At 55.9% G+C, this 13,267-nt stretch overlaps 1 protein-coding gene across 3 annotated transcripts in view; it reads right to left on the reverse strand.

Moving 5' to 3' along the window:
• DOC2B (double C2-like domains, beta) overlaps positions 1–10,605 on the reverse strand; it is a 47,097-nt gene extending 36,492 nt beyond the window's left edge. For all 3 annotated transcript variants that reach the window (XR_001413274.1, XM_014953168.1, XM_014953167.1), the window contains exon 1: positions 10,071–10,605. Coding sequence is in view for 2 of the 3 variants with exons in the window: in XM_014953168.1 (XP_014808654.1) it covers positions 10,071–10,401 (331 nt within the window). In the remaining variant the exon portion in view is untranslated. The remainder of the gene's footprint in view (positions 1–10,070) is intronic.
• Positions 10,606–13,267: the final 2,662 nt, after the last annotated feature.

A 13,267-nucleotide genomic window follows, 5' to 3' on the forward strand; every position in this document is an offset into this window, starting at 1 on the left:
TACTTGCCAGGGAAGATGGACCTGATGCAGGGTGAGGCCAAACCTCTAAGCACCTGGTGCGTCATCTCTGGGTTTGGCCCAAACGGGCATTTCCCGAGCAATTACCGGCCAAACTCGCTCCACATGATGCAAGGAGGAGGAAAGCGCGGCAGCGCGATGGCGAGCCCACGGCCACGTATGGCACAGTCAGAGCACCAGCCCGGGGGACCAGCACAGCCCGCCGTACCAGGGCGGGTGTAGCAGGAGGCTCCACATAACACGGGCGAAAGCAAAATCAGCAAAACTCAGCAAATCTGCATTTTTTCACTTGAGAGCGGAAGATGAAGCCTCCGGTTTCGGAGCCTCATCATTTCCACCTGCCCTTTAATCAGCCGCTTCCTGCCAGCCCCACCGCTCGGCCCTCCCAAGTTCAAGCTGTTATTTTATTTTTATCACAGAAGGGGGCCTGCGGCTTAGCCTGCTGGATTTGGCAATTTATAAAACAAATTAAAAGCTTGGCGCGGAAACAGACTTTGGCCAGGAAATACTGACAAAGCCTCCTGTCCCCTCGGAGCCACAACCTGCCCCAGGGGTGAGGGCACTGGGGAGCCCTGCTCCGGCAAGACAGGCAAAACCCAAAACCACCATCACACAGCAGCAGATGTGTGTTTTACAGCTGGGGACGAAGGTCCTGCTCCCCAGTGCTGGTCCCTGAGCAAACGTTGAGCAGTTCCCATTGATCTTGGAGCTGCAAGCAGGCAGGAGGGCATAGACAGGGGTGTGTGGCTCCTCCCGAGCCCTGCCAGTCTCCATCCCCAGCTCTCCACCAGCTCCAGAGAGGCTTTCCTCTACACAGGGATTTTTTTTCACTGATAGCAAGTCAAGGAAGGGGCTGCCTTCGGCAGAGGGATGTGGAAACATCAGCAGAACATGTTGTGCTAATTGTTTTAAAACGCGTCCGTATGGAGATGACAAAAGGGATCAGGCTAACTTGGGGCTTGGCAGCTAAGGTGCCGCTACGGAGCCGTGGGCGAGTTCTGCCACCAGAGCCAGGAGCCAGCGGGGTGGCGGATGCTGGGGACACATCTCCCACAGGAGCAAAGCACCTGAGGCACGGTCACGGCCCCGCCGGCTCCGTTACCTCCTGGGCAAAGGATCCAGAGACAAGGCTGATGCTCAAGCTGCCTGTGTCCCTGGATGTCCGATCCCAGGCAGACTGGCCCCACGGTTGCTCGGGGTGCTGAGGAGATGGCAGGAGATCTCCAGCTGAATCCAGAGATGGGAGGCACCCCACAGCCAACAACAGCTCCGAGCAAACCCCCACGGGGCTGCAGTTCAGCCATAGAGCCAGCCCCTGTACTCCCAGAGCGGGGAGCTCGCTGAGCAAGCAGCCAGGGAAGCCAACACCAGAACACCGGCGCCGGTCTCACCGCTCCTGCAAAACCCCTGGCAGCACATCCAGCCCTGGCTGTGAGAGACCCACCATCTCCAGCCAACAGGATCAGGCTCAAAGCCTCCGGGCTGCAGCAGCCACTCAGGCACACACCAAGCTCTGAACGGGCCCTTCTGTAAAGTGGCCGAATCGCCCTTCTTTGATTGCTCTCCTCCTCCCACCCATCCTCACAGCTGAGATGCAACTCAATTGTGCTCTTAATTAGGGGAGCAAATGCCTAAAAAAGAAAAGGGCAGCAATTAAACTCAAAGCACTGTTACTAGATGTATTTAACTCGGCTGGGCTATTCTAAACACTGCCCTCTAATCACACAGGCTGCAAATAAAAAATATAAATAAGTGTCTTTGTCAGGCATTACAAAGGCAGCTTTGCGCTCTGCAGACAGCAGGCAGGATGTATCATTATTATTACGATTATTCTGCTCCAATGATAAAATAACCATTAGGAGAGCTGAACTCATTAGCAGGTTCTGACCCTCTTTCCTCTCCACGAATTGGGAGAGATTGATGGGAAGGTGCCAGCCAGGGTCTGGCATTTAACACAGGCTCTAAAAAGGAAAATAAATCTGACTTGCACAGGAATGCGGCCTCTTCTCCCACTGACCTTTTGGGCGTTTTGATTAATTCAGTGGGCCACAAAATTATTAGAGGCCAGCAAAACGGGCAGATGCGTCTCCAGGCTTAGCTGTGGGATACGGCGAGCGCGCCTGGAGCCCGCGGGCAGCGCGGCGTCCTGGCACAGCGCCGCTACCGCCCTTGTTGGTGGAGTCGGCAGAAATTGTTTATTGCTGACATTTCCCACCAGCGCCCAGGGTGACGGGGAGGCTGAAGTAGCTTCTATTTTTACCTGCGGGATGAAAGGCAAAACGCAGTGATAAATCTGTGCTCTGCTCCCTTATCCAGCCCCTGTCCTTGCAGGCTACATGCCCTCGCCTGGCCCACGCCGGGTCGCAGATCCACTCCCTCGGTGGCCTGGGACATCCCAGGGAGAAGTTTCTCAGTCCAAGAGATGCTCAAGACATGGAAGAGGCACCAGCACTTGCAGCACAGACCCATGAGCTTTGGCACAGCCCGTAGAAGAGGGAACCGATGATTGAGAGGGCTCTTTACCTTCCAAAGTCAGGGAATCTTCCGCGTCGCGACTGCCTTTCGAAAGCCCAGCAAGGCTCTACGCTGGGAGAAAGTGAGGTGTGCACAAAAAAAACCCACTATAGAACTAATTAAAAAGAAGTCCAAAAGCCTTAAGTCCCTCTGCTTATCAGCATTGCTGCTCCCAAGATAATCTGCTCATGGATTTTGTGCCAGGGAGATCAGAGTGGAGCAGTAAAAAGACTGCTGGGGATTGTCTGGATTAGCTCTCCCTTACAGAAAGCACAGGTTCACTAACCTTCAGACTGGGTATTTTTTAATGCACTATAAAAGATAGGTCCCTATTCTTCCATTGCTTTAATTTTCCTCTGCAATGGAGATAATTTTAAAGGTCCTGAAAGGCAGCAAGTAATTCTGTGCACTTACAGCCCCATGTAAAATGTCGCTAAATGACTCCTCAAGAGGAACAGAAATTATTCCTTGCCATTTCCAAGCAGGGCTGCTGAAGATGCTTTGGCAGGTGGCTGCCTGTGCTCCTGACTCCCCGGGTGCGACAGCACCTCGTCCAGGTCCAGCAGCACATGGACCAACTCCCTGAGCCACATAGGAGTGAGCCCTGGAAAACTCCTGGGGTTACCCCTAAAAAACAGCACTGTCAGTCCCAGCAGCCTCCTACAGCTGGGGCTGAGCTTGCCCAGCACCTGCAGCACTCTTGGTCCATACACCAACCCACTTGGGCTGCTGCTTGTGGCTCACGTGCCTCCACGGGGAGAGGGTGCATGGCCTGTCAGGGATGGATCCCACCCTGACGGCTGCAAGCCCTCCAGATCTGATGGTAGCACTGACTTCTGCCACAAACCTACTGTCAAAGGCACCACTGTGGGTTTCAGCATCAGCTGGGGAAAGGTGGTGAAGGCAGGTGGAATCGGGACGCTTCTGAAAGTCAGCATCACCATGAGCTACTCCACGAAAAAGTGTCCTGTGGAAGGTTTCGGAACACGTCCCAGGGGCAGCACACCACGCTGGGACACGGACATTCCCGTTGGCATTGGGACCATGTGGTGCCAGTTGGCAGCATTGCAGGACTTTAGTCCATTGCTGCAAAGAGGGAAGGATGTTCCTAGCCCTACACAAAAACCCAGCAGACACTGGATCCAGCACACAGGCAGGAGACCTTCCTTCGTCGGGAGCTCCACAGATGTGGTTGAGTTCAACAGGACCAGGAGTGAGGAACAAGCACAACTTTTCTTTCCTGCAACTGGTCCCTGCTTCATCATGGGCTTTTTCACCGTCCTGTGGAAGATTTTGGGACATGTCCCAGGGGCAGCACACCACGCTGGGACACGGACATTCCCGTTGGCATCGGGACCATGTGGTGCCAGTTGGCAGCATTGCAGGACTTTAGTCCATTGCTGCAAGGAGGGAAGGATGTTCCTAGTCCTACACAAAAACCCAGCAGACACTGGATCCAGCACACAGGCAGGAGACCTTCCTTCGTCGGGAGCTCCACAGATGTGGTTGAGTTCAACAGGACCAGGAGTGAGGAACAAGCACAACTTTTCTTTCCTGCAACTGGTCCCTGCTTCATCATGGGCTTTTTCACTTAAAAACTACAGCAATTATTATTTCTTCATTTGGGACACACAGCACCAGCCCCGGCAAGCTCCAGGGCAGGGAGCTGCTTCTTCATGAGGTTGGTTGATGGATGCTCATCAGCTCTTCTGTCTTCTCCAGGAGGAGTGTTCAGAGGAACACTTATCTGCTCAGAACAGTTCAGAGATGCAATTATGTTTTACAGCACTAAATGGTCCCTGATGTCAGCAGCAATTAGACTTTCAGCAATTTCAATTTAGAGATGGCCTTCAAATATCTCCCTCTCTCTCCCTTTAATGAAATACAGTATTGCAATTAACAACCCCCCAAAATTGCCTTCAGTGTTAAATAAAAAGATGAAAGATCTGGGAACCCCTTGGGTTTGAGCGAGGGGTGTCAGTGAAGGCATGAGGACAGCAGAGCTGCTACGGGGCAGGGAAGTTGCTTCCTTCAGCCGGGCATCATCTCCCCTCCTGCACACCAGGACCAGGGGAAAGTGAAGGGCTGGGCAAGCTGCTGGGGAGGGAAGAAGCCAGGCAGAAGGAGAGTTCCTCGTTAACCAGCAGCCGTACGGTTCCTTCATTAGCAGAGATGCTGGAGGCCACAGCCCATATGCTCCTTCCATCACTGCTGGAGGAGGGACGCCCGGGCAGACCCTGCTCACCCTCGCATACTGGCCTCACCGGGTACCTCACATTTATCTCCAGGACTTCAGGGTGTCCCAGGCTGCCACCTTCACCCCCTGGGAATAAGCACCCCCTGGGTCTGAAGGCTCCTTGGCTCTGAGAAGGGCCAGCAGCACCTGATGCGCAGCCTCCACATGGACCACTGAACGGGGTGGCCAGCAGGAGGGGGCAAAAGCTCCCCCAATGCCAACACCTTCCCAATACCCAGGTATCCTGCAGGAAACCAGACAGAAGCTAATCCAAAGTCACCTAAGATAACACCTTGTGTCTCCCTTGGGAGAGCTACAAGCTCCCCAGTGCCCTTAAACCTCGAGTCTGATACCATCTGGTACCTACACCCATTTCTTTGGTGCAGGCAGCTCGGGTCATGGTACGGTTGGCAAAACCACGCTCCAGGCTCTGCTGAATTCAGCTGTGGTTTGTTTAGTTTCCTGAGTAAAAAATACTTCTTTTGGCCTTATCTGGATTGAAAAGACGATTCAAAGGTTATAAATAGCAGTGGCAGCATATGCTAAAGAGCTGCGTTTCAGAAGTAAATATCCTCATCGTTTCAATGCACATTTCCCCTCATCGTCTCTCCCGCCTCCTCCTGTCTGGCCGAAAGCATTGCCAGGTGACTTGCAAACCCTGCACCTCTTAAGACCTTCATTCTTCTTTACGTCTTTAAGCAGCCAGTAATTAATATCTGCGTGACGGCTTTGCCTGCCTAATTATCTTCTTTGCTCAAAATAAGAGTCTTCCTAAATAACTTCTGTGGCGTTGCCTGCAGCAGGCGTCACGAGCAGCCGCGCACCAGGACAGGCCTCTCAGCTGTAGTTTGGAGAAGTTGTTTTTATGCTGCTGCAGCTTGGGAGCTCGGGAGCCTGCTCCTCCCATGAATGAAGCTGGGCACGCTATAAAATTGGCTGGGTTTGTACATATATAAACAGCCCTGGAGCACTGGCAAGAACAGTATGGGGCAGCTCTTCCAGGAATGCCAGCTCCTGCTCTCAGGCTGCCTCCCCAATCGAAAATCCAGAGCCAAATCCATACAGAGGAGGGAGGAAATTCCAGTGCCAGCCGCTGCCTCTCTCCAAAGCCAAACAGCAGCTCAAGGGAACGGAGCATTTTTTCACGGGCTAGAAACTCGCTTGCACATTACAGGAGAGGATGGCCGCTCCCCTCCCGTGCCGTCCCCTGGCGAAAGCAGCCACAGCAGCGGTCCTTCAGAGGGACCATGTTTTTCTGCCTCTGTGCTGCTTGTACAGAGCTTTCAGAGACTTCAGAGACCTTTGAAAATCTGTCAGGTACAAATTCATGCTGGTCCTGTGGAGGGGAAAGCACAGCCACTTGAGGGACATCGATTTGCTTGGAATCCAGGGAAATTGGAGGCGAGACCCAGCTCCTCACAGGTGGCACATTGCCACCTAGCTGGCATTTGCTTATTTTTCTTGCAAAACAAGTTCCCCTGACAGTGTGCTGCCCGACTGGGTGGGAAGCATCCCTGGTGGCTGGGGACCCCAGGGACTGGGGCACTGCTGCTGTCACCAGGCGCCAGCCAGGGGAACCAAAGATGAAGTGAGAGTCAGGTGTCCCCCCTTCCCAAATCTCAGCAGAAGCTAGTACTGATCCAACGCCACCAAACCACCCTTCTGCAGGGTTTGCACCAAACATGCGTTTCCCCACCTCTCCCACCTCACCCCTTCTCCTCAGCAGCTCCGTTGAGGACAAACCCACTGTGGGAAGAGTCCTGCTCTGTACAGCTTGGGCTCCAGTCCCAGATCGTCCCTGCAGGGTGGGGACGGAGGAGGCACAGGGCAGTGACAAGTCCCTCTCCCAAGCGCCTCCCAAAAGCCCTGGGATGGCAGAAAGTGCTGACCATGACCCTGCAAATTCTCACAACAGAGCTGCGGGCGGGTCTGATGGAAAAGGCCGGCTCCGCGTGATTCCCAGTGCTCCCGGGGTCAGCCCCGACATCTCCGCTCATTATCTGCTCTGTCAGCTCCCCAGCCCTGCCTGCTCCCTGACGCTGCATTCAACAGGCTGCTTATGGCTGCCCTGCAGGGACCACGCTTGTTTTCCTTGGCACCTCCACAGCTCCCCTGAGCGCTGCGCTCCCTGGCTCTGCAGGGCTGCAGTGCAGTGTCCCAAACCACTGGCCTCAGCCCCATCTGCCCTAGAGCCACCAACCCGAGCCTCTGCATCAGCCACCCAATGACCAGTGCCATCTGCCCGTGGCAGTGGGTCCCTTCTCATCCTACTGCAGCTCAGCCGGGTCCCTGCCCATCTCTGGAGGGATCCCACCTGCCTCCTGCAGCCCTGGGATTCTCGGTTTTCCAAAGCACCAAACAGATGCATGCACACACACACATCCCCCCTGCTCCCTGTGGAAGCCAAACCGCTGGGTCAAGCCACCCTCCTTGGATGGGAACAGACACTGATGCTTCTCCCAGGACTTCCCTGCTCTGGGGCTGCCCATATCCCAGGGAGAGGTTGTCTGGAGGAGGGGAGCTCCTGCCAACTCCACAGGCACCTCCCAGGACTGCTGGTGGGGTCAGGAACACCGCTCGGCAAAGGATTAAGAAATATGGTGCAGGAAACCAGCCTCAGGGCACTGCAGCAGGGCAGCTCCAGTCCAGCCCCTGCCCAATGCCACCCTGCAGTGCGGCGGTGGCTGAGGAACACAGCTCCATCACCCATCAGCCTGGTGCCACTGGAAACCCAGAAACACCAGGCTGGAGAAGTAACCCCAGACAGGAATGAGTGTAGGGAAAACCCAGCCAAATGCTGCATTTCCTCAGGCAGGGCAGCTCTAGTCCTCCCACCCGGCCAGCCAGCACCATCGCTTCGGTGTTGGAGGAGGGAAACCCACAGGCAGGTGGGACAAACGGCACGGAGCCATCCCCTTCTGTTCCTCCCGATGGATCCTGCCATGGCAAAAAATCCCTCTCCCTGCACCTCTCCAGGGAATGTGCTGGGAGCACATTTGGGGAGCAAGGCAAGATGTGCCCTTCCGATGGATCCTGCCATGGCAAAAATCCCTCTCCCTGCACCTCTCCAGGGAATGTGCTGGGAGCACATTTGGGGAGCAAGGCAAGATGTGCCCCTGCCCAGCAAGCCCTTGATTAGTGGGCGCTGCACCCAGACTCCAACACCACTGTCCCAAGAGACCTCAGTCAACTCCCCGAATCTCCTGTGTCACTGGGGGGAACTGACACCATCTAACCCCCAATGCTGTGCTGCTGTACAGGCAGGGACAGGCTCCCCAGGGGAAATTTAGTGCAGGTGACTAATGCAGCAGCCCTGAATCACCCACCAGGGACATGGGGGAACTGAAAGACACTCCCCAGCGTAGCCGATGGCTCAAGTCAGGCTGTACAAATCCTCTCCCAGTTCCCCGCCTGGGAAATGGGGCCAGCAAGCCCTCCTCTGGCTTTGCCACTTGGCTGCTAAACATGGAGGAGCGACAGTCTCATCCTGCACATTTATGCCAACCAACTCCCTGAGAGCACTTGGGGCCATCCCGTGCTGTCTCCAGAGATGCGACACCAGCAGTGCCACCTCCCCTCTCCGCTCCTGGCACCACTGTGCCTTTGCCAGGGGAAAACCCACCACATCTGGCAAAACAGCCTCAGCAGTTTGCCTGACACCTGTTACGCTGCAAGAAACACTCTTCCTAACACCAGCCGGGGAGAGACAAACACCCGCCAGCCCCCAGCACCAAGCCAAGCCACTGCCAGCATCACCAGCAGGGCTAAACACAGAAGACAGTGCCCTGAGCAATTTCCCCACAAGTCACCCAGTGAAAGCACTGTGCCCCACAGCCCCAAGCGCTTTCCCTCCCACGGAAACCTCTGCCCCTGAAGCCTGGTTGCTCCCATTTCTATTGCTGGGATGAGCAAAGATGATCTAACAATTAAAGCAGCAAATAACCCAAATCCAGTTAAAGTCACTGTTAACTGCCCAGCTGGGACAAACACGGCTTAATGGAGATGTTATCCCTGGGAGCGCAGTGGCTCTCGTCTCCTCCAAAGAGAGTGTGACCCCAACACTGGAATAGGGAGGGAGAGAGCACCAATTTGGGGCTTGCACCCAGAGCCCCACCTCTCCCACCGCTGTAGCTGGTGACCAGCAGGCAGAAGGGGGCACGGGGGTGGCCGTGCCGCCTTGCAGCAAGCACAGCCCTTCGGAGAGCTCTCCCTGGGGTCACACTTCAGGGTCTGGCACAGCTGGCAGCAGCCCAGGCCAGCCTGGCAGCAAGGGAGCGATGCTGAGACAGGGCTGTGACATTCTGCACGGGGAAAGCCACCGCCTGCCCGGCGCTGGGCCGTAAACAGCTCAGCGTCGTGGGAGCTCAGCCTCCCCCTTCCCCCAGGATGAGCACACAGCACCACTCCACAGCGCTGACTCCCTGCCTCGGCATCTCCCGGCCTCAAACTTTGTGCTCAGCCCCTCGGAGGATCTGGCCCCTAAAGGCTGGGCTGAATTGAGACCTTGGGTTTTCCCCAACCTCAAGGAAAGCAACCCTATCCCAGCCACCGTGGCTGGCAGAGCCAGACAGCAGCTGCTTTGCAGCCTGCAAGCTCCACCGAGCTGGGTGGGAAGGACGTTTTGGGTGAGGAGGGGTTAAACCTCACTGCAAACACCTGCATCTACCAGATTTGAAGCCTTCTGTTCAAAAGCCCCCCATCCCCGGTCTCAATCTCGTACCTCGTAAGGGGCTTTGTCTGCAGCTGGAGGGTGAGGAATGACACACCAGAGTTTGCCGAGGGAGAGGGCAGAGATTTCCCGGGCGGATGTCATTCTGAACAGATCTCCCCGATCTGGAGCTGGGCGATGCTGGAGCATATCGCCAGCTAATCAGCAGGGTGGCTGGAGCAGGCTGCACCACCGAGACGGATTAACCAAAGGGTCTGAGCCCAGCTGGCAGCCTTCAGAGACAAGGAGCCCAGCAGGGACGAGGCAGAGAAGTATTATCAACCACAATGGCAAAGCACAGCAACTGGTGGCTCTTGGGAGACTTCCCTAGTTTGGGTTCAGCAGCCAGCCTGGCTGCAGCAGGGACACTCCCAGGGCCTCCCTCCACCCAGGGGCAGCGCCAGAGTGGTGCTGTGACAGCCTCCCTGCCTACAGCCGAGGGCTTGTCACTGCTGCAATGTAATCCCAGGGATGGACAGCGTGGCTGGCAGCCGGGAAAGGCACACAGCTTGGGCAGCAAGATGGGGGACCAGTCCCAAGACCCACCCTTGCCCTCAGCACCCGTCAAACTCCCACAGAAACTTAGGAACTCACTGCAGTCGTCGGACTCGTAGCCCTCGGGGTCCACCACCTCCTCGGGTGCTTGGTGCTTGGCCGGCTGCTCAGTGGGTGTCGTGCCATACGCCCCAAAAAGCTGGTCCACGTCCTCGTCCTCTTCGCGGGGGGCCTCGGCGGGGCTGACGGAGGGCTGGCTGACGGCGGAGCGCAGGGTGCCGCTGCGGCCGACGGTGGCGGGGAGCCCGCGGGGGAAGCGGGGGAAGTAGTCGGAAATCTGCTTGATGGGTTTGATGGGGCCGGGGCAGACGTCAATAGCCATGTGCTCCTGGATACTTATGGTCATCTTCTCTCCTTTTCGGAGTGTCATGCATGCGGCTGTCGGCGCCAAGCTCCCCCGGAGAAGCCCGGACCGTGCACGAGGGAGCCGTGAAGTTTGTGCCGGGGGGAAGCCGAGGCGGGCGAGGCGGGAGGCTCCGGCGGGCACCTTACGTGGTTCTCGCGCCCTGAGCCTCAGACGCCGCACGCATGCTGCAGCCGCCAGCTCTGCCTCTCACACAGCCCCTGATCCTGCCAGCGCTGCCTGTGAATAAGTGAGCGAGACGGAGAGACGGATAAGAGGCAGGGGGTGGGCTCTCGGGTGATGTCACCAGCTAGCAACAAAGCGGTACCCAGCAGCGGAGGAATGAGGGCTGTGGCCGCCCTGGCCACACGGCCACCAGTGTGGGCAGCCAGCCCCCCGCCCCTTCCCCCAGCAAAGCCCCGCCATGCCCTGGGGGGAGCAAAGCAGAAGTTGGGTCAAAGCCCACCTCCCCGCACCCGTTCACCCCATCTCCCTGCCAAAGCGGGCTTGGTCCCCGCCAGACCCCTCCGGAGGGGGGAAGGTCACCACATGGGGTCAGGAGCCGCTGTCCTGTTGTGTCGCATCCTCGGCGTGCTGCGGAGAGGGATGCAAGGCTGCCACAGCCCCCCGGGACCATGGTAGCCCCCGTGCCCTCCCGACTCGCTGCGGGGCCGTGCCAGGGAGATGCTCTGCTGCATACTGAGCAGGGGCACGGGTGGCACGCTGCCCACTCCCAGCTTCAGTCGCACTGCCGCTCGCAGGGGCAGCCCAGATTTGATGCCCTGCTGCTGTAGCTGGCCCCAGCCCACAGCAATGCCCCCTCTGGAGCTCAGAACCAGCCGGGCGAGCTGGGCGAGCTGCCCACAGCCTCTGGGGCTGGGACTGAAGCAACACATGGCACTCGCTCGCAGCCCGGCCGGCACAGCCTCTCCCAGCCAGCTCGTGGCTGCCGGCACAGAGCACTGAAGGGGACAGAGCAATGGGCTGGGCCAGAGCCCACAGCCAGCACGGCCACACTGAGCACTCCACCAGCAACCTTTCTGGGCAGGGATGGGGCCATGTCACCAGCTGGGAGGGGGACAGGATTGTTGCAGCCTGCCACGGGGTCCCTGGTAAATGCTGAGCTGTGGTTTGCTCAGTGACTTGGTCCTAAACTGGTGTTTTTACCCGATCTCCTCCTGTGTTAAAATCAATAAATCTGTGGTGCCACAAGCTATTGGAAGCGGACTTTTGAGCAAGGAGTGCCAGAGGAGAAATGCTGTGAGAACACGGTACAAAACGCTGCACAGAAACTCACCCTGCCCAGGAAAACATGCCTGAAATATTTTGTAAGGGCAACTCCCCCAGGGCAGACTTCCTGCTGGTTCAGGCGTGGTGGGTCTGGCATGAAGCTGGGACACATTGTGTGCACCAGTCACCCACCACTATGTCAAGTCCATCACAGTCAGTACTGCCAGGTAACCTGACAACACACACATCCCGTATCAACACACAGAGACCTGCAGTCTCCCGCAGGTCTATTAAAAATAAAGCTCCATTCTTTACAGAATTTTCCTCAAACCCAGCAACCTGGCATGCAGATGTCTATTAAAAATAAAGCTCCGTTCTTTACAGAATTTTCCTCAAACCCAGCAAAATGACACCCAGCCTTTTTGTTTAACTAAGAATTCAGTTTTCATTCAGATTTTCGTAAATGTTAATGAACGGCCCTGACTCATAACAGACTGACACTAGGCAAACTAACCTAATTTACTCCTCGCTGGGAAGCAAACATTTCTCTCCTGAAGCATCCAAACTTGTCATTGTTCTGTACCTAGACATGATGCACACGAATGCTCTAATGGTCTGGGAGAAGAGGAGACCGCTCAGCCGCTTCTTCCTCCCTCTGTCGTATTTTTACTTCGAGGTGGCTGCTGCCTGTTGCACAGAGGTGATCTGTGCTCCTCTGCCAGGAGACAAACTGCTCTTTCGCAGCAAGGTCCAACAGCATACCCAGCCTGAGACAGTTTAACCCCCTTCCCACATCCAAGGACTCCTAGTATTTTAATTCAGATGGAGATGCCACCTGCTTCATATTCATGTGGTCAAGGCTGAAAACCTCACGGGTGGCAAGACAATGGGTGTGAACATCATGGGAGGCATAAAGAGCTGCCACCGGGTTTGGAGCAGCCTGGATGTGCTCATCCCCACAGGCTCCATCTTTGGGTGCAGCATCCAGGATGCAGTGTGGACTCAGACAGAACGAAGCAAAAATTGGGCCCGATGCCCAGAAAATAGCAGCAATTCCCTCTAAGAAAGGGCAAACAAATAAATAAATAAAATTAAGTTATGTATGAGAGCCTAATGCCATTATTGCCATTACAAAAACATGATTATTTCAAATGGTTCCTCAAAAAGCACATGAGCCAAATAGACAAGGACTGTTTCACACGTCAGAAAATCAAGGCTCTGGGAATTAAGGGGAGCCCCCTGAGACTTGCCTCTTCCCATGTGGTGCAGGACCCCAAAAGCCACCCCACATCGCTGGCACTCCACAGCCAGGATGAAGGCCCAGCAGCATCGATGGGAGATGCCAACAGGAGATGCTCAGCTCACCCATGGATGCAGGGAGCAACTGGTGCACCTGGGGACCAGATGAATGGAACAGCAAAGACAGAGCTGAAGCAGGCAAACCTCCTTGCTGTCAGGGCAGGACTGGCCCCCAAGGGAAACCCCATCTCCAAATCTTATAGACAGAAAGCAACAACAACAAGACTTACTGCTAATAGCCCAGATGGGACTTTCTAGTCTCTGACCGATCCCAAGCCTGCTGAAAGCAGCTGGAGCCTTTCCTTAGCTTTTAATGAGTCCCAAAGCAGCTTGGTTTTGAAAAACTATGCTTTTCTACTATCTC

The sequence above is a fragment of the Calidris pugnax genome, unplaced genomic scaffold (assembly GCF_001431845.1).
Source record: "Calidris pugnax isolate Ruff unplaced genomic scaffold, ASM143184v1 scaffold133, whole genome shotgun sequence".
Taxonomy (NCBI): Eukaryota; Metazoa; Chordata; class Aves; order Charadriiformes; family Scolopacidae; genus Calidris; species Calidris pugnax.